Source organism: Phodopus roborovskii, unplaced genomic scaffold (genome assembly GCF_943737965.1).
Source record: "Phodopus roborovskii unplaced genomic scaffold, PHOROB, whole genome shotgun sequence".
NCBI lineage: Eukaryota > Metazoa > Chordata > Mammalia > Rodentia > Cricetidae > Phodopus > Phodopus roborovskii.
This window is the reverse complement of record NW_026126647.1, coordinates 2,182,970-2,202,939: the sequence shown is the minus strand read 5'-3', so window position 1 is coordinate 2,202,939 and position 19,970 is coordinate 2,182,970. Positions and strand designations below refer to the sequence as shown.

The 19,970-nt window shown below is 37.2% G+C and overlaps 1 protein-coding gene across 2 annotated transcripts in view; it reads right to left on the bottom strand.

Moving 5' to 3' along the window:
* Positions 1–6,737: 6,737 nt before the first annotated feature.
* Positions 6,738–19,970, bottom strand: part of Arap2 (ArfGAP with RhoGAP domain, ankyrin repeat and PH domain 2) — a 149,957-nt gene continuing 136,724 nt past the window's right edge. For both annotated transcript variants that reach the window (XM_051174029.1, XM_051174028.1), the window contains 3 exons: positions 19,383–19,446; positions 13,246–13,380; positions 6,738–8,962 (listed from right to left, as the gene is read on the bottom strand). In XM_051174029.1, coding sequence (XP_051029986.1) covers positions 8,579–8,962; positions 13,246–13,380; positions 19,383–19,446 — 583 coding nt within the window. In that variant the 3' untranslated portion in view covers positions 6,738–8,578. The remainder of the gene's footprint in view (positions 8,963–13,245; positions 13,381–19,382; positions 19,447–19,970) is intronic.

Here is a 19,970-nt window from a genome sequence, read left to right as displayed (position 1 = left end):
AGAAAAAAAGAAACACATACAGATACAGAAACACACATTTGCATACACAGAAATACCACAAAACCAAAAATGTTTGAAAACATGTCATACAAGCAAAAATCTGTAGGTTAAAAACAAACAAAAATGTCCAGACAAAGCATTATGAAACCAAATACACAAATAACAAACAAATAAATATCATAAATTCCCCAAATACCATTGAGTTTCTTTGTTGATGCACATGACTACGGTGTGTGGTGAGTACCCTTAAGTGTGATTTGTATACCCAGCGAGACTCCACTCAAAAAACCAATTTAGAGATAGCTTCTAGGTTAGGGATGGGGGCTTGTGTCCATGTCCACTCTTAACACTGGGTCCCTCCCTATCTGGCTTATGCAGCCCCTGTGTTTGTTGTATAGTCTCTCTGTGAGTTCACACATGCATTGTCTCTGCTATGTCCAGAGGACCTTGTTCTATCTCCACTGGCTTTTTGCAAAGATTTCCCTCACCTTATGAAGAGTTCCTTGAGCCCAGAGTAGTAAGGATGGGTAGAGATTGATGGAGACATCCTATTTAAGATTGACTGTTCCTAGATCTCTTACTCTTTTGCTATTGTCTTGTTGTGGGTCCCTGTATTTGTCCCCATCTACTGCAGGAGGAAGCTTCTCTGATAAAGACCGAGCAAGGCACTGATCTATGAGTGTAACGATATGTTGTTAGGAGTCATATTATTGCTTCCTTTAGCAGAACAGTAGTACTATTTGGTTTTCCTTATGCATACGGCCTACCTAGCCTCAAGTTATTGGTTACCTGAACAGAGTCAATTCCATTTTGTGGAATGGGACCTTTGGTTGTTTGTTTGTAACTGACCCCCAAAATCTCATGGGGAAATGGCACTACCAGGAGGTGTGACACTATTGAGTAAATATGACCTTGTTGGAAAAAGTGTGCCACTGTGAGGGTGGGCTTTGAGGTCTTCTATGCTCAAGTTATGCCCAGTATGAAGACTGATTCCTTCTTCAGCTACTTCTCCTGCACCATGTCTGCCTGCATGCTGCCATGTCCCACCATGGACTAACTCTCTAAAATTGTAAGCCACCCCAATTAAATGTCTTCCTTTATAAGAGTTGCTGTGTCATGGTGTCTCCTCACAGAAATAGAAACTCTAAGTCAGGGCCTTAAATCCAATCAGAAAGTGGTTAGTTAGTCCCAAAACTTTTGTGCCATGTAATGTGCCAGTGTATCTTAGAGACAGGTCACATCATTGATGAAAGATTTGTAGCACGCAGAGTACTCTCCAGTACCATGAACACGATCTTATATATGAAGGATCTATGTGGGCAATAGCTCATCTCTGTCTTTAAGGAACACTGTACACACTGTCTTTAGATACAGGGGGATATCTGAAGCTATTTCCATAACCTTGGCTGTTTCCATTGGCCAACAACTCAAATAGATACAACACATTTCCGCTAATGAAGGTTTCATTTGGTGTTGAGGGATACCTAATTGTACTTATGTATGCTCCATTATTGGTAATTCCATTTAGATTTCTATCATGTATGCATATATTTAAAGACACTCTGTATTAAGTTTACACATAATGCCTCAAATGGTCCTTAATTTTAGCTGTCCATCCCTCTAATTCCCCCCTTATCCCATCATCCCTCCATCTCATTATCCCATTGATTATCCCATTCCAGCTCCTCACTCACTCCATCAATATATATCAATCTACACTAATTCCCTTCCCTAGGAGGTCCCTCCCTCCCCTTTAGTCCCTTACTTTACAATTAGCCACTGTGATTATATGAATTATAGTCTGAGTCTGCTTACTAAAGAATTAACAGCTAACATCCACATATAAACAAATGCATAGTACAATTGTCATTTGGGGGTCTGGGTTATCTCACTCAGGATGACTTATTTTTTTCTTTTTTTAGCTTTATCTATTTACCTACAGATTTTATATTTCTTTTGTTTGTTTTTCATGACAGGGTTTCTTTGGAACCTGTCATGGAACTCACTCTGTAGACCAGACTGGCCTCCAACTCACAGAGATCCACCTGCCTCTGCCTCCTGAGCATTGGGATTAAAGGCATGCACCACCAACACATGGCTTAAATTTTCTATTTCTTAATAACTAGAATATTTACACTTTTGTTTATAAATAGCCAGTTCTTGCATCACTCATCAAGATGGTATATGTAGGGATATCTTGGGGAACTGTTGTTTTCCAAGTTTTTCTAAAGTTATTTAGTGACTTGCTTGTGTGTGTGTGTGTGTGTGTGTGTGTGTGTGTGTGTGTGTTTTTAACTAATTGAAGGTCTCTTCTATCATTGGTATGGACCCAATGATTCTCCAAGGACTAGCACTACATGAAACAGAGTTATCTCTTTGTTATAGTATAGTTTCTCAATTATAGCTAAATTAGTTTAATGTTTAAAATAGTAATAAGGATGTGATACATTTTTGTATGAATATGAGAAAGAAGAGATAATTATTAAAATGTTTATACTAAAGTCACTTTATTGATGTTAAATGGAGGAAGGGAATATGGAAGAAGCACAAAGCTGTAAAATTTAAAAATAAGCCATTAAAATGTATTTTACGACTGCATACCATCCATTGCTCTTTGCTGGGTAGTTAGTACTCAATGAGTTCTCAAATATAAATATTCCAATTTTATTTCAGTATAATTCTTTTCTACCACCACTGGTAAGTAGAAAGGCATCCAGAACTCCTAACTGAAATATAGGTATTTCTACTGCTGCTTATTCCATGCATTTAAATTTAATCTATTTTGGAAATAACATGTAGAATTTATTTGAAATAAAATACATCTCCAAAATCATGTTGAAAAAAAAATGAGTACTAGTCTGAATGGAAAATACTAGGTCTAGAATCCAGGATAAAATGATAGCTATATAGAGAAAAATAAGAGAGATTTACCCAATCTTCCATTTAAATATTACAGGGAAAAGGAAACAAAGAGTCATCCAAAAACATGAGAACACATACAATATTAAACAAAAGTATCAGTAGCTGGATGCTTTTCTGACCTGAAGCCACTTACAAAATAGTCACTCAGAGGCTTTATTATTAATTGTAATGCTTTGGACAATAGCTTAGGCTCATTACTAACTCTTACATTTAAATTAAACCATTTCTATTGATTTACTTATTGCCACGTGTCTGTGGCATTACCTCACATCTTGCTTCTCTGGCGGTGGTTGGTGTCTGCCCACCTTTTTTCTGTCTGTATTCAGTTTGGCTTTTTCACCCAGCTATATTCTGCCCTGACATAGGCCAAATTAGCTTTACTCATCAACCATTCAAAGCAACACATAGCCACAGCTACAGAAGAACATCCCACATCATTCCATTGCATGTATAAAAATATGGAATATCTTACTATGTGTAAAAGAGCTAGTTGCTCCAATTTATGCTGACTCAAAACTATGTACTTTATCCTGAGATTATAAACAACAATTCTGAATCCCTGCTGGATGCTTGTAATGCATTTAAAATGATTGGTTACAGGAGCTGCTTTGCAGAAGTAATTTAAAATATGTACCAATAGAAATAGCCTGTTTCTGTTTAAATTAAGTGATTGTAACTCACATCTTTTAACATATGCACTAACTACTAGCTTTGATTGTCATTTGAATAGTCAACTATACTAACATTTATTTAAGCGTTTCCAGTGTTTGAATTATGTTGGTTGAGATATTTTAAATATTATTGAAACATTCTGTAGACATAGCTACAGAATCCATCGCTGAGCCTAAGATAAGATGTAATGATTTAAAACTCTGTGATAATTTCTTATTTACCTGTCAGGTGTGTATACTTGGCTTATGAATACACACAACTTTCATGGTTAGGTATAATCTATGCCAATATGAGAATATAAGGATCTCTCTATTAGTAAACTATATCACGTTCAGCATGTAACTTCTAATGAGTTCTAAACTGTTATTTAGATGTCTAATTTCCTTTTCTCCTACATAATTGGAAAATGAGTGATTAACCCATTTGCTTCAGATCTTTCTATCTTATAATACCACACATTTATCTGAGAGAAAGAGAAAAGGTTTTAATTTAGCATAATGATGTTAAGTTCATTTATTAGAGAAGAAATATTTCTTTGAAGGCCTCTCACTATTTTTACATGGCAATAGACTAGCTTGGAAAAATTTTTTAGAAACACGATCGATTCATATTTATTCAAGAATACTGGCTATATCCATGAAGTCCTGCAGTATTATGTGGATGAATATAAAAATCTTTTCATTGGGATAGTCATTTGTAGAAAGTGTGTGGTGGTACAAAGTTTACTGATGCATATTTGTAAAATTGGTTATGCTTTTAAGCACTTCCACCTGTCCAGGGTGACATTTTCTCCTATGATTCTGAACTTGGGTTTTGCATCTTGAAGGTTACAATTAATTGTATTAGAGATAGAAGAGCTTATTCATTTATATCTCCCTGGAGGAATGACCTCTCTCATAGGAAAAAAAATATATTTTCTGAAATAAACCTTCTGTTCATAAAGAATGTTGTATTATGAAAGTTCAGGGACATCGGCTTTGTTGGAAATTAATGTCTCTATAGCACGAATATGTCCACTCAAGTTTTGACTTTAAACACCAATTTTAAAGTCAAAACGTATCTAAAGGGAAGAACATATGTGCTGAATTCATATTTTATTTTGACTTGAAGTGGTTAGTGATATATTGGGGATTTTACTTACCATCTTACTGTTATCATTTTCATCCAGTTTAATATATATATATATATATATAATACATAATGTATAATATGCATATATACATACATTATATACATATAAATATCCCATTTTAAGCAGATGCCCAGGAAATATATGCATCCTTGCCTATGACACTTTCCTACAAATTTTCCACTCATTTTTCTCTAACTGAAACATCAAAAGCTTTTTAAAATTTTATTCTTTTATTCATTTTACGTACCAACCACAGTTCCCCCTCCCTCGCCACCTACCCCAAACAACCCATCTCCACCCACTCCTCAGAAAGGGTAAGGCCTCCCATGGGGATTAACCAAAGCCTGGCACATTCAGTTGAGGGAGGACTAACCCACACCCCTCCTGCATCCAGGCTGAGCAAGGCATCCACATATAGGGAATGGGCTTCAAAAAGTTAGTTCATAGCAATACTGCAGAGGGTGCCCAGACTGGCCTTCGCCTATAATCACATGGGTGAGTACCCTGTCATCAAAGAACTTTCATCCAGAAACCTAGGAAGTTTTAAAGCTACTCTGTACTAGACTGAAAAGTTAGTCTGTCACTCATGAGCTAAATGACCCACTTAGTCTTTATCCCCTAAGTTTTTGACATGGGAAACAATAAGAAGGTGTGGGATGGAAAAGTCAAGAAACATAGAGTTTGAGATATAGTGTAGTCGTCAGTGGTGCATATTTGGGAGGGAGACACAGTGGTCCTATTGGGCATGAATCCACCCACACAATTTTCTCTTTTGCATGCCTTAATGTCCTCCTCAGGCACTTCTCAGAACAGAACAGAGCTTACTTTCACGGTCTGCTGTCAATGCAAGCCATTCTTGAAAGGACTGAAAAGACCTACCTCAAAGGAAGTTCCTTTTTGAGATTTTTGAAGGTTATGGCTAAATGTTAGCTGTTAGGACAATTCAATCAATAAAATGTGGAAATTGGTTTCATTAGTTTGCAATTTAGTATAAAAGGAAAAGAAAACCACTAGAAGCACTCTGAAAGCCAGAGAATAGCTCTTTAGGTAAAATGAGACCTATACAAACACATTAATATAGATTGATCCTGATTATACTATTATTATTTACCAATTTGCCTCATACACTTGACTTATAATGCATGTCTGTTCATTGATGAATTGTACATGTACACAATGGCCATCACAAAACAACTATGTATAAGGTAGTTATTGCTCTGATTTAAATAAAGATATTTTAATATAAAAAATGTAAAGTCTTAGCTTGGAAAAGGTATGAGTTATTAAAATTTGACAATCTACATATACATTCATGAGAGAGAAGGTGTAGACAATTCAATTGTGAACATGTCAAAGTATACTAAACCAAAATAACTGCATGCTTTAAAAGAGACACACTTTAGTAATCTGTAGGACTTGTTAGCGTGTAGTTTCCAATTAGAGATAAATATAGATGCACGTGATGCCAAAATGTTCACATTTTAAGCTTCCGTCTCACTTCTGTTGAGTGGTGTGTTATGGAGGAAATTCCGATAGCTGGTAAGAGTGTGAGTCATCTTTGTACATGCTAATAAGATGTTAAAAAGCATCCCCCATTTTCTAAAGCTCCTGCTTCTGCAATATGCACTTTTCAAATGCTTTAGAATCTAAAATTTGTCTTATGAGCAATGCCAACCGGCAGCTGATCTGCCCATAACGCAGAGCTTTTCCTCCAGTTCTCAGGGCCATTTTGATGAACCACCAGGTAATGTCACTGTAGATCATGGTTGATAACTGAGTTTCCAGGAGCAGAAATGAAAGTTGAGGACTGTCACTCCTTTTAGGAAATACATGCAGGTACTCAGACTTTAAAATAAAACATTTGTTTTGATGTGCTTCTAAAATGACAGAGGACAGTTAGATTTAAAAATTTTTTTTTAAACAGAAAAAGAGAGAATAAAAAGCATTTGATTCATTTCGCCAGAAAAAGTTGACTTCTGAGAGTAATGGAAATAGAGAAGAGTCACACTACAGTGGACTTGCAAAACTATTTTAATTTTTACTCAAAATCGGTGAGATGTAACCATTAGCCCTTACGTTACATTTTGAAAATAGAGACAATCATTCATGAAAAGAAGGAAAGACAGAAGTGGACAGATTTCAAGCCCAACTTTCAGGAGAAATTCCCTTAAGGTAAGTCTAAGCGCACAACACTTTGCCACAAGGCCAATCATATTTATTTCCATATGTCTCTTTATTTCATAAAAATATAAATATCATTATTAGAAATAAGTTTACTAAAATTAAGTTTCCTTCCCAAACCACACAATATCTTGTTTTAAAGGAGGTTCCTCGGTAGTGCCACCAGCTCATAAAACTGCCACGCAGTTCTACTTTTTATTTCAATTACATTTTATTTGGATTTAAAGAATAAATACCACTTACTCCTGGTAAACTCTGTAATCCCTAACAAATAAAAGAGGTTAGCCTTTCTCAGTTGAAGACAGCTCTATTACTTCGTAGCATGTTGCTTGCCTATGATGAGAGAGAGACTGAAACAAGGGATTTAGCACATAGAAAAGACCCCAAATACAGGAGAGGACACAGACTCACCAGGAATAAAGATCAGCTATATAACCTGCAGTTGTAAAACACGTCAACTCAACTTGGGAAATAAAATTAGTAAAAAGTGCTGTCCTTGATGCTAGTGTAGTCTGATTCATGAAAACTCTCAAGTCTGTACCTGATTATTATGTCTCAACAAAAATACAGGGATATGTCATTTCCAAAGGTAGGGGAAATGCTAAATGGAACATGAAGTGCCCGCCTGCAAATGTGTTACGTAATTAGCCACTGGCTCCTTCAAATGGCCACATATTACACACTGGCAGTTGATACTGACAATGCAGAAGTTAAGACTTACAACCTTACATTGTAAAAACGAAGCAACATCTTCAATCAGAAACAGGATAAAGGAAAAATAGCAATGAATCCCATGGTGATGAATTTTGTTCGTACCATAAACACAGTTGGGAGCCCTAAAGAATTGTCTGCATGCAGCAACTGTGCAAATAACATATGGGCTGGATCCATGCACACACTCTTCAGTGCAATGCCAGATCCTCTAAGTAGACACTGAAAAATGTCTCTGAATATGTGTTGGGGCTTGTCTACTGATCTCATAAATGACAGTGACCTGTGCCACCACTGACGGGCTGGCTGGATATTATTGTCGAAAACACTCAAGACACCAGGGTTTATTTTTTCCTAACAAGCAGTTTCTCTTTAACATGTTTTGTTTCTTGGTGAATGAGAATGAATCTGAGGTCACCTCCATGGGCAATGGAATATTTTCTTAACTTCTTGCCTTTGTTCCCAATGTTTGTTGAACAGGCACTACAGTAATCTTTTCCCTTTTGAACTCATTTCCCTTTCTTTTCCCTAAGATGGATGCTATGTAAACCTAAAAATACACGGCAACTTAATATACAAGCCTCTTCAAAGTGCAAAATATGATACAACTTCAAAGGCTTTCATGTACACACAACATTTTTTACAATACAGTACAGATTTCTGCTCATAAATAACCCCCACTTACACAATTACTTTCAAAGATCTGGCCACTTACAGTAACCCAAAGACTTATTACAGTTAATACAATTGAACTTTACAAGTTTCCAGACCAAAATAAAGTTGATCTTATACTTAATCACATATATACATATTTTAAAATGTCCTTTAAATGCTTAGGTATAGATGAACAAATTTCTTAAATACAGAGAAATTTGTCTAGACAAAGGACTTCAAGAATTACAGTTTGATTCCTGGTTTGCACACAACGTTAAGAAAAAAAATAATAACTCGTGTGGTGATTCATTTTATTTCTTTCTGTGATGTCTGTTCATCCTGCATCTCTTTTGGGAGGGTTCTCGACCTCTGCAGAACCACACTAAGCTCCTCGATGACTTTTGATGGCAGCTTATGATCGGGTTCTAAGGCAGTCTTGCTGTTCCTGTCCTCAGTCTTCTTGAGGGTCTTAGGGCCTTTACAGCCCCTTGGTAGGCTGGGTGGGACCTCCGCCTCTGTGTCCTCCAAGCAGTTGAAACTGCGGTGTTTCCTGGCACGATTCCGAAGTTTGTCGTCTTTGTGCTCCAAGCACTGGGCTATGAGGGAGGCTCTGTCTTTCAGGCTGGGGTCCGTGAAGTCTCGGTCACGCGTTTCACCCAGCCGCAGCCGTTCCAGTTCTGCTCTTGCACTCTAAAATCATGCAGAATCAAATCAAATGTGTCAGAGTAAACCAACGATTGAGATAATCGATGCTTAGCAAATACACTCAGCAAAGAGTTGATGCTTCCCATTCTTTACTTCAGTGTGTGTGTGTGTGTGTGTGTATGTGTGTGTGCGCGCACACGCGTGTTGTGCGTTTCATCAAAAAGCAAATCAAAAGCAACTTAACAACAAAACACCTAAATCCTAGAGGACAAAATACAACACCTAACAATAAAACAAGACAGATATCATACTACAATCAAATAAACACACACATAAAATTTGTGAAGTCTATTATTTGTTGATTGCCTACTCCAGAACATGAGATCTGCCCCAGAGTGGTTGAGATACACAGCGTCATTCCATTGGAGAAAGGTGATTATTTTTTTCCCCTCTCACAGCAGGTAGAAATGACAGTTCCGTTGCTGACCTTTGATATCTGGATTTATGTCCATGCCTCAGAGTTATAACCCCTAATTTCATAGTCACGATATATAAGTCAGCATAGTAAAGAAACTGAGAATCAGTGTTGTATACTAATCTACTCAACTTGTCTTCCTGCTTTACTTTTCTCCCATCATGTTTAACCAGTGGAAGTTTTCCCAATATAACACTTGCTCTGATTTCTCAGTCAGCTTTTAAAGTTACTGGAATATGGTGTTTGCATGTATTAATACCCATTTTTATATCAGTAGGTTAGAGTACTGGCGGGTCCTAGAAGCAATCATCTGCAAGGAATAAAGGATGGATTCTGAAAGGCAGAATGTGTGATATCTATTGGCCGGGCAATATATATCTGAGGGAAATTGCCTCAGGTTCTCAGAGTAGTACAATTCAGTAAGTGTAAGATATAGCTCTATCTGTCTGTCTCTCTGTCTGTCTGTCTGTCTGTCTGTCTGTCTATCTATCTATCTATCTCATCTATTATCTATCCATTCAGCCATCATCTATCTCACAGTGATCAACCCTACTATCTTTCAACTATCAAACGGCAAAAACACCAAACCAAAGCAAGCAAACAAGCAACAACTTTGGCTTTTTTTTTTTTTTTTTTTTTTTTTTGATGCATAACTTAAGGGTGAAGTACTCAAGCAGTATTACATACAGCATTAGTGATGTATAATTGTGCCTGAAGGCAGGAACATGTGGTAGAAGTAACATGTTAAAAGTCAAATAATGGGAAAGTGAGAGTACGAGATCATATGTGCGCTACACAACTCATAGTATATGTGTTATGTGTCCTGCATGAGGGGAAGGGTGGTGTGGCAGTGGCATTAAATGATGAAGCCATTACTTCAACAGAGAGATGTAGGTGGCAAAGGTAACCAGGAGAGAAGGTGGCACAGGCAGGGCCAGTTCGTATTGCCTTGGGGTTTGACAGAAATGGAGTTTCAGATAGCAGCTCCCACTCTTACAGCCAGAGCAATGGATGGAGAACAACTTCTCAGAGCAAATCCTTCACATGTTTTGTCTGATGCTCACAGAGTTTCCCAGGCATGGGGGTCACGGGCATCGGATAATTATGACAAAACATAACGTGACCAACACGTATGAATATGAGTGTGGAGAAATCCGGAGTGACTTCCCTTGATGAACTTCTGCATAAATGGATAATATCTGTGTTATAAAATGGGGTTTAAGTCCTGATACAATGTCACTGCTTACTTTGTAAAGGTGCACAAACAAAAAATCCAAGAATCAAGCAGTTTGCATGGAAACACTTAGGAGGGTAGGAGCGGGGTGTCGGGCTGGCCTATGAGTTCTTTTCCATCGCGTCAAATGGCCACTGAGTGAAGATGGGGAGAGAGACTGGAATTCGAATTTACCATCTGTTTTGTTGTTGTTTTATGTGAGTTGTTTTTCTTCATTGTTTTTATTTTACAGATGTTTCAAGATCTTTTTTCCTTTTGACACAAGCTATCGCTATACTGCCGACATTAGCCTGTAACTCTGGGCCCAAGTCTCCTCCTACGCAACTCTTTGATTAGCTTGAAATAAAGGGCCACAATACCATGCCCAACTATGAATAGAGTGTTGGAATGAATAATCCCATTTTGTCCTCCATGCTCCTCATGACTTTGTCTCAGTGTGTATTAGCCGCAAGAAAGGCCTCATTCTCATAAATCCTCGTGTGCAGCGTACAGCAGAACTTAGTCACCATTGATAACACTGTGAAGAAGGGACTACTAGTTCCATATAGGGAAAGCAACTGAAGAACCTAAGTTTAAGAAGGAGTTCACAATTTTATGGGAAGTGGGTGAGCCACAAGGAGTATGGAGTCTAAGTATTTCATTTGCCTCTTCCTAGGAAGTTTCTACAACCAACAATTTTCATTTCTAGATTTCTTCAGTTATCTTACTGGTAATTTACCAACTTAATGTTAGACGTCCCCAGGAAGCCTTCCCTGTCTACATCAGGCACTCATGAAACTTCTTTCAAAGGAAATGTATGAAAATCAAGTCAACATTTGCCAGAATGCCAACAACTACTTTGCAAAGTAACATTTCCTGACTGCACGTCATGATACAATTGTATTATTTCTTAGCAATGCATTCTACGTGGTGATTTTAAATCATATTAATTTTAAAACCAAGAGCAAGAATTCTTAGGTATTTTGTAGTTATATTCTCTAATATAAACATGTTGCTCTAATTCTATAGTAAAATTCTTAATGGTTCATAAGAAAAAAATTGTTTTTAATTAATGTTGCCTTTATACCCTTTAAAGTAAGTTTTAGTGTTTTAAAAGTATTGGGACAGTTTTAAAATATCTCACTGGGCATTGTTGGCACATGCTTTAAACACAGCACTCGAGAGGCAGAGGCAGGTGGATCTCTGGTAAGCTCGAGGCCAGCCTGGTCTACAGAGCAAGTTCTAGGACAGGATCCAAAGCAATACAGAGAGACCCTGTCTTAAAAAAAACCCAAAAAAAGCTCTGCCAAATTTATTAAATTTATTAAATTACAAAAGAATTTGGTTTATTTTAATGATTCATACATTTTTAGCAATCAATCTTACATAGAATTATTCTAAGAACATTCAGCACTTCTCAGGTTTAGTTCATCTGTTTTTTTTTTTTTTTTTTTTTTTTCATTTTTTAAAATTCTAGGTATGTTAAAAAATCATACTTAAAATTGTGGTTTGAGGATTAGGAATATTTTGTAGATTTATTTATCTGTAGCTGATACTGGTTAATGTATTTTTATCTTAAGATTTTATCTTTTATTTGTTCCTTTACTGGTCACAATGCAGTGTCAGGAGACACTGTGTTTCCTGAAAGGCAAACACCCTCTCAATAAAAGCTTCATTGATCAGCCTGTGATTCTCTGGCCCAGGTGCCTACGCGATGCGACTTTTCAAATTAAGATTCTTGACTAAGTACCCCACACCCCTGCAAAGTGGGCTAATGTCAAAAGCTGTAGGTGCAGAATGGGCAGAGGTTCAGTCCTAGTTTCTTAGAGACACATTTTCCTCTTGTTACATAAGATCACGAAGACCAACATTCAAGTATACTCTGGCACAAGCAAAACATGTACAAGATATGCCTACTTCAGTGCAGTGTTTGAAAAGAATGATTCTAACAGCTTAGCCTAAATTAAAGTCAAAGAATATATCATCTGTATCACCTTTTACACAGGTTGTTTTCTGTTTGTTTCTTAATTCTCTGAAAAACTCAGTTACTATGCCAAGGGTCATTTCTAAAGAGAGCTTTGAGTATGTGCAGCCATGTTCTCTCCCAAAAACCCAACTCAACTTTATGTCCTGATTGACAGTGAGTATGTTCTTCCATGCCATAAGACAGCAAAGAGAAAAACAGTCACTTTGTTGCAAAATGTCAAATCATTTGTATTTTTGTATTCATATCCAGAGGTTCCTCCAAGCCTGGGTTGTGATTGTGACATTAGACTTGAGTATCTGTGACATGATCTAAGCACTTTTTTTTTTTTTGCTCCATTTTCACTCAATGGCTGCTGTAAGTAATCTTGTGAAATTGATTTGAGATCGGCTTTGAAACCAGGGTTTCTAGTTAAAGACATAAAATCACTTTACTACTTGAGAGACCGTGAGTGGCGTCATGTACATGTGATGCTTGGTCAATGGTTTTAGGATTACTGACAAAGTTCTCTTCATGTACTATGGACCTTATTGAGCTGGGCAAAGTGGTTACTGATATTCTGAAGCCAATGAGATAATTAATCTACTCAGCCATGTTGAGTCGTAGGAAAAATAAGTGGTGGAGGTTACAATAAGAACAACAAAATGATAACCAACCTCAATATTCTTCCGGGCCTGGGTTGTACCCCTCTCATGTTGGATGGGAATCAGAGGTAAGCCTCCAATCTTGGGATTTTTGGTTATTGAACGCTTTCGTTCTTTTCCAGCTGGTGGCCATATATCATTCTCGTGCTGTGGAAACACAGTTTAGTGCCATCGGTGTGTGATTTCATTATGTGCTACACCACATTAGTCACTTGGCTCCCCCACACGTCCACGCCAAATAATCTACTTTCTGTGAGAATGCCATTTGTAATTACTTCGACATTGACTCCGGCAGGCACATGGCTCCAGGACGTGAAACTCTTAAGTGAACCGAGCTTTGAGGTCTCAGTTCAATTTCTACATTTCAAACACATGCCTTCAGTACTACTTATCAAACCAAATGGTAGAAAACACTGGAGGAAAATGGCAAGTCTCTTTGTAAAACAAAAATAATGTGCTTGTCTATATTTTCTAGCCTCTGTAATCGAAGTAACTCAATATTTACGTCCTGTTTATATCAAAGGTGATTTTTAATATGAAAGTAATTTGATCTTGTATATCCCAAAATGACCTAAGGCATGGATATCTGAAAAAAAAAAATTAGCCCTATTTTGTGGCCTTTTCAAAAATGGTTCTTTTTCATCTAATTGAATTTCAAAGAAATGTTACCCTTTTACACACACATTTATAGTGAAAATCACTCTAAAACAGAAAGAATGGTGCATTTGTCCTCAAATTAGTTCACTAAACCATCATAGTCATGCCTAGAATAAAAACAAAAAACAAAAACAAAAAAAAAAAAACTTAATTTTGCAATGGGGGATAAGTGCCCACAGGTAAAACTGCAAGCTCTGAGAGCTTAATCCTCAAAATACACATATGAAAAGTTATTTAAAGAATTTTTCTATTTCCTAGGGTAGATTAACATTTTAGAAGTAGGAAAAAGCAAATTGATTCTCAGACAGCAATCTATTAAAGAAACAAACAGTAAATACCAAACTAAAACGTGTATAAAGATATTTGATGAAATAAAATGGTAATTATACATAACTAAAACCCTGCCCTTTACATTGTTCAAATTTTAAGATGCATTGGCAAATTTTTTAATGTGTACTTAGGATTTTAACATACAGTTCTATTGTAAAAAATTCATTTCCAGAAATATTGACAATATTCATTATATTGTACTGCTTATTTACAATGAGGAGCACATTTTGCATTTACCAGTATAAATAAATTCATTTAATCCTGAAGAGTTCTACAGCTAAGGTCCAATTATTGTCAGGCTTGATAAATATCGCTTAAAATTATGGAAACATTTATCTCAATCCATAAAAGCTATAAGATAGATTACATAATATTTAATAACTGAAAAAGTCTCAGACTTCACTCTATTACTTTTTATGTTGTGACTCTCCAAAATACCTTTGATGCCTTATCACAAGGATGTTCTTAAGAAGTAAAGCTGAGAGAAAACAGGCTGAACAGGAACTCGGTAATTTTGTAAATTGTGCTTGCAAATTCTTGGGGTAAATGGACATGCTATGCATATGGCGGGGATGGTCCAGGTCTAAGTGAATGCTTCCAATGGACATTTGTAAGATATTAGTAAGTGATTTCAGAAGTCACATAACAAGAGATTATCCAGCTGGGGATTGTATTGTGGTCATCTGCTTCTCACTTTCTTGCCTAGTCCTTTCTTGACTTTTGATCCTGGAAGCTCCTCACTATCATCTAAATTCTCCTTTTTCCTGTCATTGGCTTAGATTTCATAGTGAATTAGTAAATCCACTTCCTCATAATTTTCCTCAAGACCTGTGCTTTCCCCTACCCCTTCTATTACATTTGTCTCTTCAAAGACCTGGACTTCATCATAATTTGCTTGTTTCAATAGTACATGCTAGCTGATGAATGAAATTACAGATGACTTTTCTGTCGATCCATTTCACTTTAAAGTTAACGTACAGTGATTAGCAAACACTGCCACGGGACACTTAGTTTCCTCATTATTTTAATATTAGTTCTTACTTCTCCCCAAAACTTTTAACAGCCTTTCCTGCCTCGCAAGTGCTAGACCCAATGATTTCATTCAAACAATTAACACTAACCAGTTAAATACATAATTTTATATTGTAAGATATACTAATTTCCCTACATCCATAGCCATGTAACTGAGTTTTCCTTTTCTTTGCTGTGAGCAATTGTTTTAATTGCAAGTAACCTTTCTCCATTATATCTTACACTGCCCAGTAGGCCAGGATATAACTGAACTGTAGCCAATCATCTGAGCTAAACAATCTACCACTCTCTCTGATGTATAATGAGTTTGAGTAATGATAAGCAACCGTGTTTCCTTATGTCTGATCGTGGCCTATATGACTCTCCTAGTTACTGGATTATTTCGGTTGGCATATGTGAAAATTATATACTATCCCACATTATAGTCGATTCGATTGACATCACAAAACCTACATTGGTTTCATACCCATAACTAACCACACTAGTCAGAAACTCATTACCTCTACCTGTGATTTTCTTATCATTCCTTCTTACACCTTCTGTTTTATTTTCAAGTCTACTCTACTCCAAAATATGGAACACCCCAGGGTTTACTAAACAGGTCTGTTTCTCCCTCTGTACTTCATTTCTCAACGTCCGTACTCTTCCAGCTTCCAATGCAATCCAAATGCCAACTTGATCCACATATACATTTCAACCTCATTTGCCTACATTTTTTTAAATCTACATTTTTTATTAAATTTTAAAGTACCATAAACAAATTTGGTGTTTAACAATGTTCGTAAAGAAATTTTCATGTCTTTGGACTGTTTGCATACGCAGACTTGATTTTAGTTACGTGAATTATATTCTTTCTTCTAATGTAGGCAATTGATTAAAGCTAAGCAAATATCTAAGTAATGGTTTAAATACTATAAATAATATGCAAATGTAAGAGCCCAATTTCCAATCATAGAGTGTTTTCCTACTATCCCTTTACTTATTTTTTTAATATATATATTTATTTTATATAACCAAGTCCCTTTGACTCCAAAATTTAAGTTCAAGGACAAGTTACTGGGGAAAAGGATTTCTATTTTTGTTTCCACAGAAAATGAAAAGATGTGGATTCCTTCCAGACTAATGTGGTTTGATCAAGCCAGACCGCCTGAAACAGAGTACCAGGTGGTTCTACATTCAGCCTTATGGACTACAGCCAGGATTTCTGTATCTTCTTAGAATCCCCCATGACAGCGCCACTTACCAGCAGGAAGTAGTTTGGAAAGAACGACGCCCAAATTCCCAAATATTTTCTATAAATGTTTGTTTTCATTGCCTACATTTTTAAAGACTGGGTTGCAACCCAGCATGCTGATTTGTGTCTCTCACTGATATCATGAGCTCCACTTGATCTAAGAGAACTCTTGGTTTTCTCCTATAGCTCTGGTAACAGTTTTACTATCATCAATTTTCTAGGTCCTTAAAATGCTTTCAAACAAAGGATGAAAAAGAGCAAAGAAGCCACAAGACCCACACACACACACCAAAAAACAGGTTATCAGTGAGAAGAACACCTATTCTTGTGTTTATTTGCACCCTCAAGTTTCATAGGAAGTGATAAAATTTCACTTACTTAGAAATATGAAGCTATGATAATATCATTACTCCAAATGCAACAAATTAAAAACCATTAAGTATTCAGACTTTGAAGTATAACAAAATTATAATTTACTAATGTTGTACTTAAGGGCTGAGCTATTCTGACTCACTAGGAGGCGCTGCAGAAGGCAGACAGACCTCACTATGGATGTACAGCAAGAAGATGCCAATTTCATGGTCATGGTGCCCCATACACAGGGCTTACCTTTAGTATAAAACATGACATCTAATAAAATAGAAGATTTACTCCAGAAAAGAGCTCAAAAGAAAAAATAAAAATAATAATAAAAAAAAAACAATAAGGCCTACTTCAACAGAAGAAATAAAAGTCTTCTTCTAAGCAAACACAAAATTGGGGTCGTCTTTAATTTCTGTTGTGTCCCCACCCAGCTCTTCTTCCTGTTTCCACCTCTGACTCTGCATTGTTGTCTCAATATTGTTTTCCAATTAAAAATAGTACAATTATATCTTCCCTGGATTCATGCTCTCAACAGGGACCTCACACCTTCCTTGTCTTATGTCTCCCCTTAGTGAGAGTTTTAAGATACTTTTGAAATGAGCAAGTCTAGGAGCTGTTGGTCCCTGCCACGGAACACCACCATCCAATACCCGGAACATTTACATGGACCTCAGCTCACCTATCAGCTTTCCAGGAATCCGTTCCCTGAAACCTACCCTAAGCCTGGGCCTTATATACGACACCTCCTTCCCCAATACGCACGAGAATTGCTCCATCTTATTCCACTTTTCATTTCGGATCTGGTCCAGTTACCTGCTTACTTTACTCATTGTTTTCATATTTTGGAAACTCTAAGTATATATTTTGGAAAGCACAATAGGCTCCATGAGACAGATACACATTTAAGCCAAAAAAAGAAGCTCGTTCTTACTGAGTTTACACTATAGCAGAAGAGGCACAAACAAAACAACTAATTACACATATGCTTTTAATTAGTGCTACAATGGGGAGGTACTATTTAGTCCTCGGCAGTCAACAGGAAGGTCTACTGACTCCACGCATGAAAACAAAAACATCAGTTTAATTGTAATGTAACAGCTTTTGACTGTATGCTTCCAATTTTAAACAAAATACGTGACGTTTAGTTTTGGATTTTAAATACAGTACAGATATCTGATCTTTCAAAATGAAGAAATGACTCAAGCGTTAACAATTCACCTTTTTTTTTTTTTCTCCCTCCCTACAAATGCAGCAGATGGGTGATAAAGCAAAAGACATTAAAAGTGACATCTACTGTTACATTTGTTTATACTTTGGAACATTGGTTTAACCATGGGAAGATGTGTTGCTTTCATTTATTTAACTCTGTGAAGCTATGTTACTTTGCCTGTCTACAACACCTGATGGTTTAAAAAAAGAGCTGAACGGCCAACAGCAAGGAAGGAGAAAGGATGGGTGGGAACGGCAGGCAGGGACAATAAACAGGAGGAAAAATCTGGAAAGAATGGAAAAAAAAAAAAAAAGAGGAGAGGAGGACATCAGGGCCTAGCCACACAGCCACACGGCCACCTAGCCAGCCACAAAGTAAGAGTAAAAGTAAGATATAAAGAAGTAAAAAAATAAAGAGGTAAAAAGGTAGTCAGGATAATTTACTTTAAGAAAAGTTGGCTAGAAACAAGCCAAGCTAAGCACGGGCATTTATAAGAAACAAACAAACAAAGTGGCATCTAAGCATCTATAGTCATCAATGGAAAAGTTAGGAAATGAAGTCACAGAGAAACGCTTTTGAAAAGAAATAAGGACTAGAGTTAACGTATTCATTGTAAGAATTATGAAAAGATCTGAACAGCCAACAGTGACACCTTATTCATTAGCCATGCAATCCAAAGCTCTGTGGGAAGCAGTGTTGCTAATTCAGCCAGAAGAAGGTTAAAAACGAAACCAATTCAATTCACAGGCCTTTGTCAAAATAATGTTTCTTCAAATGGAAGAGTAATTTGGGAAGCTGGGTCTGTGGCTCTCCGTGAACTCTGAGAGGGGTACACTACTTTAATGAACAGTTTCAAGGAAACCCGGGTTCTGGTATCCATCATAAGGGGAACAAAACTTGATTCTTATGAAGTATTTACCATAGGACAGGGATCAAAGAAATGCACTTTCCTAGCCTTCCTTCTGCGATGACAGAGGAGGAAGGATGAGAGGCCAAGACAAAGTGTACCCTTCTGTATGAAGATCTAACTGTATGCCACTGCAGAGCAGCGAGAGCTAAGACAAGGATACTATCTGGACCAGCACATCCTCCCTAAACTTAGCAATACTGCACTGGAGGAACAAGAAGCCTGGGCAGTCACAATAGTTTCCTCCTCTCTCAAAGAATAATGGAAAATGTAGGTCTTTGTATACGTAAAAATACCTTCAAGAGAAAGTGTGTCAATTGTGTATACTACAAAGGAAAATCCAATGGAAATTACAAGCACATTAGCATTTAACCATAGCTCAGAGTAGATTAGAGACTCAAAATAGATTATCATACCTGGGCAATAAAGATACTGGCCATCCACTCCATCTGGGCTTGTAAACTGTCACAACACAGGTGCCTACAAAACAAGGTTTATATAATAAATACTTGCAAATGACAGGCGCTCTACCACACTGTGGTTAGTATCTTTATAATCAAGAAATATATCTGCAGCTAAACATTGAGCCGAACTCCTGGAATCCAGTTGCAGAGTGGGAGGAGCAATAAGAAAGGGGGTCAAGACCAGGCTGGAGAAACCCACAGAGACAGCTGACCTGAACAAGGGGGAGCTCATGGCTCCCCAGACTGATAGCTGGGGAACCAGCATTGGACCGACCAAGACCCTCTGAACATGGGTCTCAGTTAGAAGACTGAGCAGTCTAAGGGACCTCAGACAGTGGAACCAGGATGTATCCCTCCTGGTGCACAAATGAACTTTGGGAGCACATTCTCCATGGAGGGATACTCCCTTAACCTAGAGGCAGGAGGCTGGACCTAGTCCCTACTCCAAATGACTTCTCAGATTCAGATGATCCTCCTAGAAGGCATCAAGCTCCCTGTGGAGTATGTGGGGGGAATGGATGGAAAAGGGGGGTTTCGGGG